General features: G+C 45.8%; 1 protein-coding gene across 9 annotated transcripts in view; it reads right to left on the reverse strand.

The window, feature by feature from the left end:
- Window positions 1-616: 616 nt before the first annotated feature.
- LOC115200542 (amyloid-beta A4 precursor protein-binding family A member 1) overlaps window positions 617-21,697 on the reverse strand; it is a 136,733-nt gene continuing 115,652 nt past the window's right edge. For 4 of the 9 annotated variants that reach the window (XM_029763675.1, XM_029763670.1, XM_029763671.1 and 1 more), the window contains 7 exons: window positions 20,764-20,853; window positions 10,243-10,431; window positions 6,452-6,631; window positions 6,132-6,344; window positions 5,148-5,429; window positions 4,079-4,219; window positions 617-3,333 (listed from right to left, as the gene is read on the reverse strand). In XM_029763675.1, the coding sequence (XP_029619535.1) occupies window positions 3,262-3,333; window positions 4,079-4,219; window positions 5,148-5,429; window positions 6,132-6,344; window positions 6,452-6,631; window positions 10,243-10,431; window positions 20,764-20,853 (1,167 nt within the window). In that variant the 3' untranslated portion in view covers window positions 617-3,261. The remainder of the gene's footprint in view (window positions 3,334-4,078; window positions 4,220-5,147; window positions 5,430-6,131; window positions 6,345-6,451; window positions 6,632-10,242; window positions 10,432-20,763; window positions 20,854-21,697) is intronic. The other 5 variants (XM_029763679.1, XM_029763678.1, XM_029763676.1 and 2 more) reach the window with 3 other exon arrangements.

Here is a 21,697-nt window from a genome sequence, read left to right on the forward strand (position 1 = left end):
GCTTTTCGCTGGTGACAGTGTCAGTGATTTATTTAGAATTCAAGGCACACTTAACCAGCATGGTTCCCACTGCATTCTGCAGTGATACGCCATCTCATCTGGTTTGTGCTTAGTGGGACTATCATTTGTTTTTTAACAGGACAATGACCCAACACACCTTCAGGCTGTGTAAGGGCTATTTGACCAAGAAGGAGCGTGATGGAGTGCTGCATCAGATGACCTGGTCTCCACAATCTCCCGACCTCAACCAAACTGAGATGGTTCGGGATGAGTCGGACCGCAGAGTGAAGGAAAAGCAGCCAACAAGTGCTCAGCATATGTGGGAACTCCTTCAAGACTGTTGGACAAGCATTCCAGGTGAAGCTGGTTGAGAGAATGCCAAGAGTGTGCAAAACTGTCATCAAGGCAAATAGTGGATATTTGAAGAATCTCAAATATAAAATATATTTTGATTTGTTTAACACGTTTTTGGTTACTACATGATCCCATGTTATTTCATAGTTTTGATGTCTTCACTATTATTCTACAATGTAGAAAATAGTAAAAATGAAGAAAAACCCTTGAATGAGTAGGTGTGTCCAAACTTTTGATCGGTAGTGTATATAAATATATTTCATTTTTTGTTGTTGTGGAAAACTTGTGTGGCCAAATAAAAGGAACCGCGGGTTGTTGGGGAACCCTGCTGTAGCCTATTTCATCCCTTGTAGTCTAGCCCCTTCATGCAGCAGATCACTGAGGATTTGTGAATACATTTACACCAGAGAACTGTGAGATTATGTCGATTCAAAGTACCTTAAATTCATCACATCTGCGAGATAACAAAATTAAATCTAAAAATAAAAGCATAAATATATATTTTTTTAAAACAACAAAATAATGGCCCATTTCCTATACTATGATGAACATCCTTCAAGTATAAAGATTGAGATCCAAATGCACTATATTATAATATATGATGTCCTATTAACATAATTAGAGTATGGTCTCGCATAAATACTGCAGATTAAATTCAAGACAAAATAAAAACAAATTGTGTGTCTATTAAATAAGACGGTGGAATGTACATTTCACCATTATAAAATAAAAAATAATATCATTGAACTTTTTAGTTGGTATTGTAACACAGTCTAATCCTAACCCTAACTTCAGTTTGGTGCACAATCTAATCCAACTTTCAGCATGACAAAAATGAAGACGCTTTACTTGGTGATTCAGTCTGGGTAATCTCTTCTGCTATCTATCCTCTGATTCAGATGGATGTGTTCTGTTGTAGTTCACCAGGGTTTCTGCTATCTATCCTCTGATTCAGATGGATGTGTTCTGTTGTAGTTCACCAGGGTTTCTGCTATCTATCCTCTGATTCAGATGGATGTGTTCTGTTGTAGTTCACCAGGGTTTCTGCTATCTATCCTCTGATTTAGATGGATGTGTTCTGTTGTAGTTCACCAGGGTTTCTGCTATCTATCCTCTGATTTAGATGGATGTGTTCTGTTGTAGTTCACCAGGGTTTCTGCTATCTATCCTCTGATTTAGATGGATGTGTTCTGTTGTAGTTCACCAGGGTTTCTGCTATCTATCCTCTGATTTAGATGGATGTGTTCTGTTGTAGTTCACCAGGGTTTCTGCTATCTATCCTCTGATTTAGATGGTGTTCTGTTGTAGTTCACCAGGGTTTCTGCTATCTATCCTCTGATTTAGATGGATGTGTTCTGTTGTAGTTCACCAGGGTTTCTGCTATCTATCCTCTGATTTAGATGGTGTTCTGTTGTAGTTCACCAGGGTTTCTGCTATCTATCCTCTGATTTAGATGGTGTTCTGTTGTAGTTCACCAGGGTTTCTGCTATCTATCCTCTGATTTAGATGGTGTTCTGTTGTAGTTCACCAGGGTTTCTGCTATCGTACTACAGTATTCAGCTACAACCCGTTTTTCCAGGAGGCACAAAGACAGTCCATCACCCCCTGTTGCTCCATCAGACCAGACAAAGCCCATCACCCCCCTGTTGCTCCATCAGACCAGACAAAGCCCATCACCCCCTGATGCTCCATCAGACCAGACAAAGCCCATCACCCCTTGTTGCTCCATCAGAGAAAACAAAGCCATATATTATATTCAGAAAATACATGACTGTGGATGGAATGTATCACATTAGCACTGGTCTCAGAGTGCCTGTAAAATCCTTAATGTTAAACTCTTCTGACATATGGCGGTTTGATGATGCAGTTCTTCCCCTGCTCTTCCCAGGGTGGAAATAAACCGTGCACGTGAATAGACCAATATCAGCCGTGCACGTGACTGGAGCCGTGCCTAGCCGAGTCTCTGGGCTTGTAGAACTGGTTTTCTTGGACAGCACGTATGTTTTTGTAAGGGAACATGGATTCCTTTGAAGGTTGTAAATCATTGGGTGGGTTTAGTGCTTCTACATCTGCATTGCTTGCTGTTTGGGGTTTTAGTCTGGGTTTCTGTACAGCACTTTGTGATATCAGCTGATGTAAGACGGGCTTTATAAATACATTTGATTGAATTTGATTGATAGTGTACCTCCTCTGGATGAGATCGGTAACAGATGCCTGGGCATAGAGGAGAGAGAAAGCAGCTTGGAATGCTGGATAAATCAGCCCAAATCTCAGCCATAAAAACATACTGGAGACAAAATAAAGGGAAAAACTAAAGTTGGAAAGATGGGAACGTTTTGTTTTCTTCATCTGTTCTGGTGGGCTACCAGAGTCTTTTATCCTCTGTCTCGACTCTCGTTAATGTTAGCTGGAAGGTATGGAATGTTATGAGGAAGAATATGTGGTTGGTTGTTCAGAGTGGTAACACTTGTTAATCAGCAGGTTTCACACTCCCTCTCTTCTTGTTCGTGTTGTGGGAGAACACAGAGGTAACCCTAACATTACATCAGATGAGTGCAGCCGGTCGAGAGAATGGAGAGAGATAATGCTGAGAGAAAGAGAGGGGAAAAAGACAGAGGGAGAGAATGAGAGACAAGGGCAGGAAATGACCCTCGGGATGGGAGGGGCTTGAACAAGCTGTCTGGTACAGCCCACCTCTACTCTCCACAGCAAAACAATCGGATTGGAGAGTAATCCAGAGCACATGGCATGTCCACTCGTAAGGCTATAGAAGCTTCATTCTCCAATGGTGAGCTGGGGTTTGGGGAGAGGGGGAGGAATTGCTCACACACAGAGGGTGCAGTGATGCTGGGGGTCAGGGGTCAGGATAAGAGGTCAAAGGTGAAGAGTCAGAAGGTGAGGTCAGTTCTAGATGTAAACGGGTTGCTCCTGGGCAGTTAGCAAGCGGTACATGGCAGCTGGCATCGTCTTCATGTGGATCTGTGGACCCGAGAGAGAAAGAGGGAGAGAAAGTCAGAGGTGAAGAAAGAGAGTCATGCTGATCATATTTATGAGCTTCAACCCTAACCCCAGTCTCAATACCCTAACCTACCCCTAGCCTCAATCCCCTAACCTAACCCTAGCCTCAACCCTAACCCTAGCCTCAATACCCTAACCTAACCCTAGCCTCAACCCTAACCCTAGCCTCAACCCTAATCCTAGACTCAACCCTAGCCTCAAACCCCTAACCTAACCCTAGCCTCAACCCTAACCCTAGCCTCAATACCCTAACCTAACCCTAGGCTCATTCCTAACCCCAGCCTCAATCCCCTAACCTAACCCTAGCCTCAAACCCCTAACTCTAGCCTCAACCCTAACCCCAGCCTCAACCCTAACCCCAGCCTCAACCCTAACCCCAGCCTCAACCCTAACCTCAATACCCTAGCCTCAAACTAACCTAGTCTCAACCCTAACCTAGTCTCAACCCTAACCTAGCCTCAACCCTAACCCTAGGCTTAACCCCAGCCTCGACCCTAACCCCAGCCTCGACCCTAACCCCAGCCTCGACCCTTACCCCAGTCTCGACCCTTACCCCAGCCTCGACCCTCACCCCAATCTCGACACTAACCTCAACCCTAACCCTAAAAGCTGAGACAGTAATAACCGATTCATACAAGTCTTGTTTATCTCTGGTAACATATTCTAGGGTTAGAAGCACAGGAGGACCTTTGCCCTGTGACCTCACCTCTCCCACGGCGTTGGACAGGATGTGGACAATCTTCTCGTGGGGCGTGGCCACTACGCTCTGGCTGTTGATCTCGATGATGCGGTGGCCAACCCTGACCCCTCCCCTCTCAGCGATGCCCCCTCGCATAAGGCTGCAGATCTGTTGGTGTGGAGGAGATGGTGCATAAAAGACTATTACATTCAGACATACAGCCATACAGACATTCAGACATTCAGCTTAAAGGTCCAATTCAGCCGTTTTTATCTCAATATCAAATCATTTCTGGGTAACAATTAAGTACATTACTGTGATTGTTTTCAATTAAAATGGTCAAAAAGAAACCTAAAATGCTTTTTAGCAAAGAGCAATTTCTCAAACAAGAATTTTGCTAGGACTGTCTGGGTGTGGTCAAAGTGGGGAGGAGGAAAAAAAAAACGAGCTGTTATTGGCAGAAAGGTTCGGAACTCTTTCTTCTTGGTCTATTAACTAATTTATAGTCTGCTGATGTCACCAGGCAGACCAAAACTACATCCCACCAAAACAGACTGAAATTTCAGATGGTCTTTTCAAACAGCTCTTACACTAAAAGGGCATTATCATCATTTTCACAATATTATTCCAACCTGATAGTGTGGAAACGTATATAAAACACAGGGAAAAAAAATGTGTTTTTGACTGCACTGGGCCTTTAAGATAAGATATACTTTTTTTAGTCCATATGTGGTAGAAATATGTCTTCTGCTTTGACCCAACCCCTCTGACACACACACACACACACACACACACACACACGGTTTGAAAGGCTGGAGAAGAGCTTAAATTGAACTTAAATTCAGCTATTCAGTTTCAGCAAAAGCATGAGTCCATCACTTAAAGAGTTGCCACTACAGTATACAGTACACAGTATACAGTACACAGTATAAAGTACACAGTACACAGTATAAAGTACACAGTATAAAGTACACAGTACACAGTACACACAAACAAACAAAATGTTATGATCTCAAAGCAAACAAAGTCAAGTGCCCAGTAAGTTTGGGGCTCATGACATCACTAGACAACACATGGTCTCCATGGCGATACCCACAATGCCATTCTGTACGCTGAAGCCCAGCTGGTATCTGAGGTCAGGTCGTCTGATGAGCACCGTGGTTACGGGAGGACACCTTACGATGTTCAGCTTGATACGAGACTGGTTCTTCAGACCCTGCACAGGAGAGGAGAGACAGGAGTCAGACCCTAACAGAGGTGAGATGTTCAGTTTGATACGAGACTGGTTCTTCAGACCCTGCACAGGAGAGGAGAGACAGGAGTCAGACCCTAACAGAGGTGAGATGTTCAGTTTGATACGAGACTGGTTCTTCAGACCCTGCACAGGAGAGGAGAGACAGGAGTCAGACCCTAACAGAGGTGAGAGATGGTCAGTTTGAAGGCACTGTAGATGTTGGCTGTGTGTACTGTCCTTGGCATTCACGTTCTTACGTAAAAGAGAATACGTCATTACAAGAGAATGAGAGTATACAGAGAGAGTGAGGAATGAAAGAACAGGATTGTATACAGAGAGGAAAGAGAGAGCTGAGAAATAAAGGAAGCATGGCTGCGGGAACATGTTTTGGGGTGATATTTTAAATATTTTAAATTGTGATTTATAAGAGGGTACCCTCAGCCCCCCTACTTTCCGCGGCTATGAAAGGAAGGAGAGATATTCAGAAAAAAGAGAAACAGAGAGGTGTGTGTCCTTTACTAGCCTCTAGGTAGACAGCGGTAGTCTCACCAGAGAAAGAGAGTGTTGGAGAAGAAGAGGGAAAGAAAGAGGGGAAGGAGAGCGAGATGGAGGAGAGCGAGATGGAGGAGAGCGAGATGGAGGAGAGCGAGATGGAGGAGAGCGAGATGGAGGGGAGAGGGAGGAATACATTGATACCTTAATAATGGTCTGGCAAGTAGAGAGGGGTAGACTGGTTCTGTTGATGGAAGGAGAGAGGAAGAGAGAGAGAGAGAGAGAGAGAGAGAGAGAGAGGGAGGGAGAATGATTGAGAGACATAGAAGGGGGAGGAGAGGGATAGATAGGTACCTTAATGATAGTCTGGCATGTAGACAGGGGTAGTCCTACCAGACTGGTCCCGTTGATAGACATGATCTGGTCTCCGATGTTCAGACGACCAGACTTCTCAGATGGACCAGCATGCATCATGTTGGCGATGATGACTGTGGGCAGGATGGAGCCCCACCCACTCTCCACAATCACCACGCCCAGAATGTCACCCTTCTGCTTCTCAATGTAAACCTGGGGAGGCACAACCAATACATCTGTGTGTGTGTGTGTGTGTCAGGGGAGAGCTCTGGACGTGTGTGTGTGTGTGTGTGTGTATGCTCAGTGACTGACAGACTCACATCTTTGCAGTTCTCAGACTTGGAGAAGTGTATGAGGTCATCATTGTACATGTCCTGAGTGTTGAGCAGATCACTGTATTCCCTCTGACTCAGGTCCTCTGGGTTGATGCCGTTAGCCCTCAAGAACTCCTGGTACGCCACACTAAAGGCCTGGCCTATAGACTGGGCTATCAGCTGGGCCTGGAGCGGGAAAGTGAGAGGGGGGGGGGTGAGGGAAGAGGGATTGGGAAAGTGAGAGAAAGAGGAAGAGATGGAGGGAGAGAGAAAGCGAGAGAGATGGAGGGAAGGAATCAAGGTAGAGAGAGAGGGAGAGAGAGAAAGATGGAGGGAGGGAGGAGAGAGGAAGAGATGGAGAGAGGCAGAAAGTGAGAGAGAGAAGATAGAGAGGGAGGGAAGGAAGGAAGGAAGGAGAGAGGGAGAGAAAGAGGGAGAGAGAGAAAGATGGAGAGGGAGAGAGGAGAGATGGAGAGGGAGAGAGGAAAGGGAGAGAGGGAAAATGATTAGAGGTACACAGGGTTTGTGAAAGAAGGAAAAATATAAGATGGTGAGAGAAGAGCATGATTGGTACATTTAATTGAAAAGGGATCATTTAAAGCTGTAATATGTAACTTCCTGGCAACACGAACAAATTCACATAGAAATGTGAGTTATAGATCTGTCATCCTCATTGAACACAAGTCTAAGAAGCGGTAGATCTGTTCTTTGTGCAGTATTTCATAAGCTTCCTGTTCTTTTACTTTCGGTTTTGTACACCAGCTTCAAACAGCTGAAAATACCATATTTTTGATTATTGACAAGATATTTCACAGCGGTTTAGATGGTATAATTATTCTCTATACTATACATTTCATGTTTTGTCACACAAACTGAAATTAGCCAAACTATTAGAATTTTAGCAACCAGGAAGTGGCAGAGCATCTTTACAATCATAGTCTCTCTCCCATGACTCCTAGTATTGCTTTTTTGCAAAAACATAAGAAAGAAATTGAGAAACATATTCAACCAAAAACACAGAGAACCAGAATAACTGAGCCTACGCCTTCACTATGGTGAATCACTAAAACAATACAGAAATACACTACGGAAAAAGAAGGAACAGCACGACAGAAAACAGCTCATTGTGATTGAAGACTCCATAGACTCTAACCACTTCTGGGAAAATTGGAAAACACTAAAAAAACAACAACCACTTCTCCAACCTTTTTAGCCATATAACACATGACCAAGAGCAAAAACATATACATGATAATGTACAAATCTCAGGGTCAACTATTAAAGACTACCAGAACCCACTGGATTCTCCAATTGCAATGAATAACCTACAGGACAAAATTACAAACCCTCCAACGCAAAAAGGCCTGTGGGTTGATGGTATGCTAAACTAAATGATAAAATATTCAGACCACAAATTCAAATGGGCTTTTCTTAAACTCTTTAACATTACTCTCAGCTCTGGCATCTTCCCAAATATTTGGAACCAAGGTCTGATCATCCCAATCCACAGAAGTGGAGACAAATTTCACCCCAATAATTACTGTGGAATATGCGCTAGCAGCAATCTCTGAAAAATCCTCTGCAGTATCATCAACAGCAGACTCCAACATGTCCTCAGTGAAAACAATGTCCTGAGCAAATGTCAAATTGGCTTCTTACCAAAATACCGTATGACAGACCACGTATTCACCCTGCACACCCTTATTGACAAACAAACAAAACAAAACAAAATCAAAGTCTTCCCATGCTTTGTAGATTGAAAAAAGCTTCTGTCTCAATTTGGCATGATGGTCTGCTATTCAAAATTGATGGAAAGTTGTGTTGGGGAAAGCATATGACATCATCAAATCTATGCACACAACCAACAAGTGTGTGGTTAAAATTGGCAAAAAACACATACATTTCGTTTCACAGGGCCGAGGGGTGAGACAGGGATGCAGCTTAAGCCCAACCCTCTTCAACATATCTATCGCTGAATTGGCGAGGACACTAGAACAGTCTGCAGCAGCCGGCCTCACCCTACTAGAATCTGAATTCAAATGTCTACTGTTTGCTGATGATCTGGTGCATCTGTCACCAACCAAGGAGGGCCTACAGCAGCACCTAGATATTCTGCACAGATTCTGTCAGACCTGGGCCCTGACAGTAAATCTAAAAAAATAATGGTGTTCCAAAAAAGGTCCAGTAGCCAAGGCAACAAATATAATTTATATCTAGACACTGTTGCCCTAGAGCACACAAAGGACTATACCTACCTCAGCCTAAACAGCCACACCACAGGTAACAGGTAACTTCCACAAAGCCGTGAACGATCTGAGAGACAAGGCAAGAAGGGCCTTCTATGCCATCAAAAGGAACATAAAACTCAACATACCAATTAGGATCTGGCTAAAAATACTTGAATCAGTTATAGAACCCATTGCCCTCTATGGTTGTGAGGTCTGGGGTCCGCTCACCAACCAAAAATTCACAAAATGGGGGGGACACACACAATTGAGACTCTGCAAAAATATACTTTGTGTACAACACAAACCCCAAACAATGCCAGCAGAGCAGAAGTAGGACTATACACTAGTTATCAACATCCTAAAAACTAAAATGAAGTGATGCCCACACATTCCACCACAAAGCCCTCATCTACAGAGGAACCTAGAGAAGAGTCCCCTCAGCCAGCTGGTTCTGGGTCTCTTCACAAACAGACCCCACAGAGCCCCAGGACAGAAAACACATTTAGACTCAACCAAATTATGAGAAAGAAAAAAGATAGCTATTTGACACTCTATATAGAATACACCAAAAAAACTAAGCAAATTTGAATGCTATCTGTCCCTAAACAGAGAGTACACATTGGCAGAATACCTGAACACCGTGATTGACACAAAATTAAGAAAATCCTTGACTATGTACAGACTCAGTGAGCATAGACTTGCTGTTGAGAGACCTGGCTCTCGAGAGAAAACAGGCTATGTGCACACTGGCCACAAAATGAGGTGGAAACTGAGCTGTACTTCCTAACCTCCTGCCAAATGTATGACCACATTAGAGACACATATTTCCCACAGATCACACAGACCCACAAAGAATTTGAAAACAAATCAAACATTGATAAACTCCCATATCTGTTAGGTGAAATACCGCAGTGTGCCATCACAGGAGCAAGATCTGTGACCTGTTGCCATGACAAAAGGGCAACCAGTGGAGAACAAACAACATTATAAATACCATCTATATTTGTCTGTTTATTTATCTTTCCTTACTATTCATACTACTATTTGCACATTGCTAAAACACTGTACATAGCTGATAAAATAACACTTCAAATGTCTTTATCTTTTTGAAACCTTTTTGAGTGCAAAGAGAGTGAGGGAGAGAGGGAGAGAGGAGAGAAAGAGAGAGAGAACCATTTGTACATCGTTACAACACTGTATATATACATAATATGACATTTGTAATGTCTTTATTCTTTTGGAACTTCTGTGAGTGTAATGTTTACTGTTCATTTTTATTGTTTATTTCACTTTTGTATATTATCTACCTCACTTGCTTTGGCAATGTTAACATATGTTTCCCATGCCAATAAAGCCCTTTGAATTGAATTGAATTGAATCGAGGGAGAGAGAGAGAGAGGGGGGGGGGGGGAGAGAGAGAGAGGGGGAGAGTGAGGGAGACAGATTGAGAGTGAGAGAGGGAGATTAAGGGAGAAAGAGACAAAGGGAGTGAGAGACAGATAGATAGAGAGAGAGAGAGAGAGCGGATTAGACAGATGTTAGAGAGTAAGGGTAAAGAGAGATCCTCACATCCTCCGACTCAAAAACGTGGCAAATCATCTTGTACTGGCTTTGTTTCTCCTCCTGGTCAGGTTCAGACACCTCCACACTGTCCGTTGAGTCTGGGCGGGGCATACGGCGTCTCGCCATCAGAACCACGATGTTGCCGATGTCAGCGATGTAGGAGATGGTCCTCAGGGTGTGATCCATCATGGTCTCCTGGAGATAGAGGAGGGTCAGGGGTTAGGAGTGATAGGGTCAGGGGTCCAGATAGATAGAGGAGAAGGTTTGAGGTCAGGGGTTAGGGGTCCATCAGGGTCTCCTGGAGATAGATAGAGGAGAAGGTTTGAGGTCAGGGGTTATGGTCAGGGGTCCATCATGGTCTCCTGTAGATAGATAGAGGAGAAGGTTTGAGGTCAGGGGTTATGGTCAGGGGTCCATCATGGTCTCCTGTAGATAGATAGAGGAGAAGGTTTTCAGGTTTCTGTAGGTATCAATATTCAGCTCAATTGCAACAATTTCACAACCAATATTTCTTTGATATGGCTTTGAGACACATAGAGTGCGAAATGCGCAACGACCATTGTGAGTACATATACTATAGTCCTCATTGGGTATGTAGTAGGCTACAACAGCAACGTTACATTTTCTGTTATATTAATACAGGACTGCTAACACTGGGTATTATATTTAGTGTTAGCCATCTAGCTGTTAGCCCCAAATAAATTTGCTATGACATAGTGCACATGAAGATGTAGGCAAATGTATCTCAAATCAAATCTAAGTTTATTCGTCGTATACACAGTTTAGCAGGTGTTATAGCGGGTGTTATAGCAGGTGTTATAGCGGGTGTTATAGCGGGTGTTATAGCAGGTGTTATAGCAGGTGTTATAGCAGGTGTTATAGTGGGTGCAGCAAAATGCTTATGTTACTGGCTCCTAACAAATGTAATCCAAATGTAATCTATACCCATCTACACCAGATGAATTTACACCAGATATACTGAAGAATGGTATGTACTGAACAACTCTAATGAACAACAACATTTGTAAAATTATGGCGCCTTATTGAAACAGTATAATATAACAACAACACACTATTGTCAACCCAAAATCCATGACAATCACTTGATTAGGTTGCACATCAAAATATCTTGAAACATGCATGAGAGAGAGAGAGAGAGACTTTTTGTCTTTCTTTACTGAAACATTCTCATTTTATTTAAAACTCACCACCCAACCCCCCCCAAAAAATAAAACCAAAAATACATCCTGTAATGCATACATATACCATACTCTACCACATGATACAAACCAACATCACAATACTCTAAACAATACCCACTCCTACAACCATGTATCCAACACATCTTCCCCAGCTATACAGACAGCCCCCCAACACACCATATCTCCTGAAACATCTTCCCCAGCTATACAGACAGCCCCCCCAACACACCATATCTCCTGAAACATCTTCCCCAGCTATACAGACAGTCCCCCCAACACACCATATCTCCTGAAACATCTTCCCCAGCTATACAGACAGCCCCCCCAACACACCATATCTCCTGAAACATCTCCACCAGCTATACAGACAGCCCCCCAACACACCATATCTCCTGAAACATCTTCCCCAGCTATACAGACAGCCCCCCAACACACCATATCTCCTGAAACATCTTCCCCAGCTATACAGACAGCCCCCCCAACACACCATATCTCCTGAAACATCTTCCCCAGCTATACAGACAGCCCCCCCAACACACCATATCTCCTGAAACATCTTCCCCAGCTATACAGACAGCCCCACAACACACCATATCTCCTGAAACATCTTCCCCAGCCATACAGACAGCCCCCTCAACACACCATATCTCCTGAAACATCTTCCCCAGCTATACAGACAGCCCCCCCAACACACCATATCTCCTGAAACATCTTCCCCAGCTATACAGACAGCCCCCCCAACACACCATATCTCCTGAAACATCTCCCCCAGCTATACAGACAGCCCCCCAACACACCATATCTCCTGAAACATCTCCCCCAGCTATACAGACAGCCCCCCAACACACGATATCTCCTGAAACATCTTCCCCAGCTATACAGACAGCCCCCCAACACACCATATCTCCTGAAACATCTCCCCCAGCTATACAGACAGCCCCCCAACACACCATATCTCCTGAAACATCTTCCCCAGCTATACAGACAACCCCCCCAACACACCATATCTCCTGAAACATCTCCACCAGCTATACAGACAGCCCCCCAACACACCATATCTCCTGAAACATCTTCTCCAGCTATACAGACAGCCCCCCAACACACCATATCTCCTGAAACATCTCCACACTTTTTATCATTTTATAGAACTCAAACTCAATCCTAAGGCGCACAGAGACCGTCCCATTAAACAATAATAAAGGGTCTGTTATCCCCCCACCTTTGACCCTGTTCCTGCTTGTTAGCCAAATAGCTAACTTCGCCTGAGCAAACAGAAAATTCAACAAAACACATTTTTCCTTCTCCTTACTTGAATACCTGTACCCCATTATAAACACCCCAACAGTAAAAACCTCCCCCAACCTCTCACACAGACATTCCAACAGAGACATTAGTGACATTAACCTGGTGCACACAGAAAACACATGAATCACAGTTTCTTTCATAACACAGAAAGGACACCCCTGTCCGACTCCCGGTTCAACCCGTGCCAACCAGCTGTTAGTGGCCAGGGCTCCATGAAGAACCCTCCACTGGAGATCCCCTGACCTCTTTGGTACTGGGGGTTTGTAGAGCCCCCTCCATCTAAAACCCACCATACTCTCCGCCCCACATACCCCCTGCCACTGATGTGCCCTCACTCCTGTTAGGCTCCTAATGTTCCTCACCTTAACGCAGAGGTTGTAGAGAGCTTTACCTCCCACCCCTCAAACTCCCCCAGGCTCGGAGTGTTAAGATCTCCTTTTTATTTCTATGCCTTCTACAGGATTGTATGGTTACCTTCTTTTGGTTTCTAAGTCTCCAGTCTCTGCCGTCACCTGCAGTGGCGGAAACATTGGTGGCCCCTCTCCCTTTGGCTGCTCAAACATCCCTCTTACCGGCTCAGACAGTGCCTCCTGGACCTCCTCCAGGAATCTCTCCAGCAGCCTAAGAGACGTTATTCCTGTTTGCTGTGCCAAGACTTCCGGGCTTTTCCACCCCTCCTCTCCCAGCAGTCGCAGGTCACCCAGCCTTTGTACACCCCTTGCCATCAGTTGCCTCTGCAGGGTGGCCGACTGGACCGATCTCAAAGGGATGGCTGGGTTGTGGAAGATAGGCTCCTCCCACACCCACAGCCCAGGCTCCACACCCCCTTCTCGTGTGGGCCTTAGCAGCTGCCAGGCCCTCAGCATTACAGAGTAAATCTGAGAGACCTGCTGTACTCAGCCTCTCTAGCTTTATGAGGAACAGCTGCCGGTCCAACCCTAATCTGCCAGCTCTCCTCAGCAGCGTGCATGCTGGTTCCCTCCAGCCAACATCAGTATGGTACAGCAGTCTCTGCACTGCCTTTAGCCGGAAAGCAGCCACCCTGCTCTCCAGTTCCACCAGGCCCTGTCCTCCTTCGTGGACGGTCATATACAACACTGCCGCCCTCAGCCAGTGATGGCCCGACCAGAAGAAGTCCACCAGCTTGCGTTGCAGGTCTGCGAGCAGACCGGCGGGGGGGGTTGAGGACAGCCAGTTTATGCCACAGGGAAGATGCCACCAGGTTGTTAATTATCAGCACCCTCCCTCTATATGACACTTGGGACAGGAGCCACCTCCACCTGGCCAGTCTTGACACCTGTCATGACGTTGCCCTCTTTGAGTACAGGGAGCACAGTTGACTCCCTCCCCCTTGCACCATCCCCCTACCTACCTCTCCCTACCCAGGCCCAGTGAAGGCGGTCATAAATTCCAAAGGAAATGTCCTGCCGCCTGGCCCAGTTGAGACACAGAGATGTTTCATAGAGATAAAAGGAAATTCTTCCAACTCACAGAATTGGGGAACCGAACGACATTTATGTTCTGGAGAAGGTATAAAAGATCGGTGAAGAATCCAGCTACGAACTGGTCCGCTTGGTACAATTTTGTGATACTCAGAAGAGACAATATAGCCATATTACCATAATGCTGTTTATATAATAGCCTCAGCGATGAGACTTGCATCATAATGGTTGTATAAAATGTATTAATAAGGATAAAGCTATTTGTAATACGTTGAGATGCTATGTACTGATGTTAATGTGATAGAATGTATTTCTGTTCAAAGCTTAAATCAGTCATCGGCACGCCCCCAGGGACACAGACAGGACCAGGCGTCATGTGACAAGCCTGTTCTATGTTCACGTATAAAACCCCCACCCTGATTTACTTTCTTCAGACCAGCTTACCTCAGAAGAGAAAGCCAAGGTTTGACCATCCAATTCCTCTACTGAAAGTTAACTATACCACGTGGTTAAACTTTTAGACTATCGAGACCGACAGAATAATAACAAGTCTTTGATATGAATTAATAGTCTGCAGCTAGAAATTATATCATTGAACGCGAAGACCGACGAAACATCCATTCTATAACGACATTAATGAATGTCGCTTTGAAAGATCCATTCTAACCGAGAGAGAGAGAGAAAACTCTCCAACAGAACGACTCTCCAACAAGGATCCCGACGACACACTGAGCGTAAATATATATTGATTGCAATTGTTCCCGAATGAGTGAGCGTTCATGTGCAAAGGATTAGCATATCAATTGTTAATATTAATGAACTCTGTGTGCCTCCTCAGCTGACCTTTATGACCCTTTGTTTAACAAGACACCAGCCATGCCTGTTTAGCCCACTAGGGCACATTACTCTACCAATTCTTTGTGACGATAATTACTGTTTGTATGCTTTCTGTGAATTACTTAGTTTAGTAAATAAATGATTTTAAGACAATTGATGTATGGATGACTTTAGTAAAGGCTGGATTCGTGCAGATACAACAATTTACGATGTTTGGAATGAGACTGGACGCGAGGTAAAATACACCATTTAAACCAGAAGATAATCGGCCTATACTATAATATAATATATAATGTTATAATATAGGAAAGTTATATTAGGAAAATTATAACTTTGTAATCTGAATATTTTCCTTGGTGCCCCGATCTCCTAGTTAATTACAGTTAAACAATTAATCAGTTTAATCGCGTAATAATAATTACAGGGAGTTAATTGATAAACATGTCTTCAGTTTAATGGTGCCCAAAGACACGATACACCACTGCCTGTGACAGCCCCTCCCAGTTCTTCCTGACCCACTTCTCCGAGCCCAGGTACACCCCCAACACTTTAAGCCCTTCACAACCCCACTGCAAACCCCCTGGAAGCAGAGGAGGAGCCCTATCCCCCCATGCCCCACATAACAGAGCTTTGCTCTTGCCCCAGCTTACCTTAGCTGATGAAGCTCCCTCGTACATCTTCACTGGTCTCTAGTGCCTGCATATCTTGACCATCACAGACCATCACAGAAACGTCATCTGCATATGCTGACACTGCTATTCCTGTCACCACATCCATGCCTGTCCAGCACACTCCCTGCAGTCTCCTGCGTAGCAGTCCTAAAAAAGGCTCAATGGCTAGTGTGTATAACTGCCCAGATAGAGGGCATCCTTGTCTAATACCCCGTCTCACCCAGACTGGCCTACTGAGCCCCCCTCCCACCTTAACCATACATGATGCCCCAGCATACAATAGCTTTACACAGGTCAAAAAACTCTTCCCAAACACAAACACAGACATCACATTAAACAGATACTCATGGTCCACTCTATCAAAAGCCTTGTCTTGATCTAAAGAGACCAGTCAAAAGTTCACATCAGAACCTCTCGACAAGTCCAACATGTCCCTAATTAAGAACAAGTTGTCCGTGATTGAGCGTCCCGGTACACAATATGTTTGGTCCTTATGTACTATCGAGTCCAAATGGGACTTCAGTCTGTTAGAGAGGACCTTGGCAAATATCTTGTAGTCCACACAGAGTAATGCCACAGGCCTCCAGTTCTTATTAAGTTCACACAAGTCCCCTTTTTTGGGCAGGAGAGTCAGAGCCGCCCGACGGCAGCTCATCGGCAACTCTCCTACCCCAACGCACTCACGCAACACGCAAAAGAAGTCCTGTCCAATTATTCCCCAGAATTTTTTATAAAACTCCACTGGGAGTCCATCAACCCCCGGTGCACGACCGGGGGACATCTGGGTTACGGCCTCTGCCAGTTCATGGGACAACAGAGGAATGTCCATTTCATCCCTCTGTGCCAGAGAGAGTTTAGGGAGTCCTGCGAACAAGACCTGAGCACACATAGGATCACACACTTCTGCCCTATACAATTCAGTATAAAACTCCACAGTCCGCTCCCGCATCTCACCCACCACAGAGGTCACCCGCCCATCAGACAGCCATAGACAATGCATGCCCTTGGCTTCACTGCTCTGTCTTTCCAAACCAAAGAAGAAGGAGCTGGGAGCATCCATCTCCTTGAGCATGGAGAATCTAGCTCTTACAAGTGCTCCCTTTGCTTTAACCTGGAAAAAACTGCCCAGGTCTCTGCGTAATTCAGCTAAATTAGCCTGGAGGCCTACATTGCCTTGCCCCACCATATCTACCTCCATCTCACTAATACACCGCTCTAGTTCCCCCAATACACTCCTAGCCTCTGAGGATGAGAGAGCTGTGTACTGTTGACAGAAAAGCCGAATTTGGACTTTCCCCACATCCCACCATTGACTCAGAGACTCATACTCCTCTCTTCGCTGCCTCCACCTTTCCAAAAAGGTCTGGAAACCTGCGCAAAAAGTGGCATCTTGTAACAGCTTTACATTGAACTTCCAATAGGATGCCTGCCGGGACCCTGGTGAAATAGACAGCCGAGCCATGGTTATGTGATGATCGGAGAACCCCACCAGGAGAATGGTAGCGCCCAACAGCCTATTGCTCCGATTCCTTCAAGTCGGGCTGCACTCACCCTAGCCCCAAAAACCTTCAACCATGTATACTGTCTTGTGATTGGATGTTTAGTTCTCCAAACATCCACTAGGTCGAACTGATTAATAATGTCCCTTAACACTCCCACTGACACTGAATGAGGCTCTTCCCCATTTCTATCTTTTGTAAAATCCATTGTACAGTTCCAGTCCCCTCCGACCACCAGCGTCTCCTCAGGCGCTACCTGTGAGAGTTCCTGTCTAAGACTCCCAAATAGAACCCCTCTTTCTCTCCCTGTGTTAGGCGCATACACATTTATAAAGACAAAACCCATGTTGTTCATTTCTGCTTTAACAACAAGGAGCCTACCCCTACACACCTCCTTTGAGGAGAAAATCTTTACAGACAGACCCGGTGCAAAAAGGACTGCCACTCCTGCACTAAGATTTGTCCCATGGCTCAACACACTTGCCCCTTTCCACCAGAGCCCCCAATCGACTTCATTCACCACATCACTATGTGTCTCCTGCAGAAACAACACCTGTACTGTTTTTTTGTTTTACATATTCACCCAACACACTCCTCTTTCCCGCATCTCTGGCACCATTTATATAGAGCGAGCCTACCCGAAGAGTCTCCATAAGAAGTGGGAGAAAAGCCAGCAGAGAAAGAGACCAATAGCAAAGCTCAAAAAGCCCCAGTGTCAGAAAGAAGTTATACATCTAAACAGTGTCCGAAGGTAGACCCTTACGCACTGTTGTGACCCACTTCCTCAACCTAAACCGTTTCCTGGGTGAGAGGACACCATGCCCCTCATTTTTCACAGCATGTTGTACTGATCGTATAAACTTTCTTGGATCAGAGAAAAAAGCCTCAAGATGAACTTTTTTCCCCTTGGTCTCATTCAGGAACCTTGTCAGTTCTCTCAACGTGTACTTAGACCCCTCTGCTTGACTGGCTGTCAGCTCCGGACCCATTGAAGAGGAGTCTGAAAAAAATAACTCCTCATCCTCTTCCTCAGACTCACTTTCCTCCTCATCTCTATCTCCCACCCTGACCACCTGCCCTTCCTCTCTGGTCATGGCATCTCCCACAGCAACAGGCAAAGTTTCCATTGTGCCTTTAACCACACCCTTTTTCCTTTTCCGCTTGACACCCTCCTCCTCCCCCCTAGTCTCTTACACTTCCCCACTATACTCTCCTCATTCACTAGCATAACCTGACTAGGCCCAGCATCATTAACACCACCCTCCATAGCATGACTAGGCCCAGCATCCTCTACACTACCCTCCATAGCATGACTAGACCCAGCCTCATCTACACCACCATCCATAGCATGACTAGGCCCAGCATCATTTACACCATCCTCCATATCATAACTAAGCCCAGCCTCAGCTACTCCACCATCTCTAGCCTGACTAGACCCAGCCTCCGCTACCCCACTATCTCTAGCCTGACTAGACCCACCCTCCACTACCCCACCATCTCTAGCCTGACTAGACCCACCCTCCACTACCCCAACATCTCTAGCCTGACTAGACCCAGCCTCCGCTACCCCACCATCTCTAGCCTGACTAGACCCAGCCTCCGCTACACCACCATCTCTAGCCTGACTAGACCCAGCCTCCGCTACCCCACCATCTCTAGCCTGACTAGGCCCAGCCTCCTCTACCCCACCATCTCTAGCCTGACTAGGCCCAGCCTCAGCTACCCCACCATCTCTAGCCTGACTAGGCCCAGCCTCCGCTACCCCACCATCTCTAGCCTGACTAGGCCCAGCCTCCGCTACCCCACCATCTCTAGCCTGACTAGACCCAGCCTCCGCTACCCCACCATCTCTAGCCTGACTAAACCCAGCCTCCACTACACCACTATCTCTAGCCTGACTAGAGCCAGCCTCCGCTACCCCACCATCTCTAGCCTGACTAGACCCAGCCTCCGCTACACCACCATCTCTAGCCTGACTAGACCCAGCCTCTGCTACCCCACCATCTCTAGCCTGACTAGACCCAGCCTCCGCTACCCCAACATCTCTAGCCTGACTAGACCCAGCCTCCGCTACCCCACCATCTCTAGCCTGACTAGACCCAGCCTCAGCTACCCCACCATCTCTAGCCTGACTAGGCCCAGCCTCCGCTACACCACCATCTCTAGCCTGACTAGACCCAGCCTCAGCTACCCCACCATCTCTAGACTGACTAGACCCAGCCTCCTCTACCCAGCCTCAGCTACCCCACCATCTCTAGCCTGACTAGACCCAGCCTCCGCTACACCACCATCCCTGGCATGACTAGGCCCAGCCTCTGCTGTCTGCATCTCATTACCCCCTGCACTTTGACCTTGATTTCCCCCACTGGCGCTTGTACCCTCACTTTGTCTACGGCCTTCATGTGGGCACGCAAAGCTCTTATGCCCCAAATCCCCACACTCAAAATACCGTAGACTGTCTGTGCTGGTTAACCCTGCATAGAGCCCCTCCCCATGCCTCACTTTAAAATGCACATTTAGCCGTTGCTCATTGTTGTTCAGAAACAAACACTTGCCTCCGGAATGAAACAACGTGCTTAACAGCAGCTGCCTGAAAACCTGCCGACACGAAAACCGCTAGCAAACTTACCAAAACGACTCAGCTCTTTCCTGATTTGATCATCTGTAATAAACGGAGGCAAATTTGCAACAACTACTCTTGTCGAAGGGGTAGAGAGAGGTGAAACTGGCACCAACACATCCCTTACAAATATTCCGCTAGCAATTAGCCTACCAAACAAATTTTCTCTTTTCATGAACACCACCACAGCTTTGTTCATTCTGGAAGCAGAATGTATAAATTCAGCTCCTACCTGTTGACCGACCGCGAGCAGAACCTCCTCCACCTTAACTCCATTCTCAGGAACACACCTGAATCCATGCCGTATCGACAGCGTCTCCTCCACCTTAACTCCATTCTCAGGAACACACCTGAATCCATGCCGTATCGACAGCATCTCCTCCACCTTAACTCCATTCTCAGGAACACACCTGAATTCATGCCGTAACGACAGCGTCTCCTCCACCTTAACTCCATTCTCAGGAACACACCTGAATTCATGCCGTAACGACAGCGTCTCCTCCACCTTAACTCCATTCTCAGGAACACACCTGAATTCATGCCGTAACGACAGCGTCTCCTCCACCTTAACTCCATTCTCAGGAACACACCTGAATTCATGCCGTAACGACAGCGTCTCCTCCACCTTAACTCCATTCTCAGGAACACACCTGAATCCATGCCGTATCGACAGCGTCTCCTCCGCGCTAGGCTGAGAAGCCATCGCACACACCACACCTTCCAAACCCCAGGAAATTAACTCTGTCCTCTTCCACCCTAACTTTGAAAAAGCTGTGGATACCGCTAAAACAAATAGTGCATTAACCCTCCACCATAGAAAATAAAATGTAAAGAAAAGATCAAGAAAGAGTCTAGAAAGTTAGTTAGGACAGAGCCCTCCACACCAAACACTCAAACTCCAAAAAACTCCCAGCATGCACTGAGAGAGAGAGAGAGTACCTGTGAGCGTACCTGAGAGTCAGCGTTGAGGACTTTGATTCTCTGGGTGGAGATGAAGAGATCCACCTCTGTCATGGGCTGGGCCTCACCCTCTGGAGTCTGCTTAGAGACACACACATACAGGCGCGGGCATATTCACACACACACATTCACACACACACATTCATACACACACACACACACAGAGCACACAGACAGGGACACAGAGCACACAGACAGGGACACAGAGCACACAGACAGGGACACAGAAAAAGACAGAGCCAGAACAGGGCAAATGAGCATCGAGTCTATTAGATAAGTACTGATGAGAGTTAGTCCAGTATTAGAGCAGTACTGATGAGAGTTAGTCCAGTATTAGAGCAGTACTGATGAGAGTTAGTCCAGTATTAGAGCAGTACTGATGAGTTAGTCCAGTATTAGAGCAGTACGGATGAGAGTTAGTCCAGTATTAGAGCAGTGCTGACGAGAGTTAGTCCAGTATTAGAGCAGTACTGATGAGAGTTAGTCCAGTATTAGAGCAGTACTGACAAGAGTTAGTCCAGTATTAGGGCAGTACTGATGAGAGTTGGTCCAGTATTAGAGCAGTACTGCTGAGAGTTAGTCCAGTATTAGAGCAGTACTGCTGAGAGTTAGTCCAGTATTAGAGCAGTACTGCTGAGAGTTAGTCCAGTATTAGGGCAGTACTGATGAGAGTTGGTCCAGTATTAGAGCAGTACTGCTGAGAGTTAGTCCAGTATTAGAGCAGTACTGCTGAGAGTTAGTCCAGTATTAGAGCAGTACTGACAAGAGTTAGTCCAGTATTAGGGCAGTACTGATGAGAGTTAGTCCAGTATTAGGGCAGTACTGATGAGAGTTAGTCCAGTATTAGAGCAGTACTGATGAGAGTTAGTCCAGTATTAGAGCAGTACTGATGAGAGTTAGTCCAGTATTAGAGCAGTACTGCTGA

This window comes from Salmo trutta, chromosome 9, assembly GCF_901001165.1.
Source record: "Salmo trutta chromosome 9, fSalTru1.1, whole genome shotgun sequence".
Lineage (NCBI taxonomy): Eukaryota > Metazoa > Chordata > Actinopteri > Salmoniformes > Salmonidae > Salmo > Salmo trutta.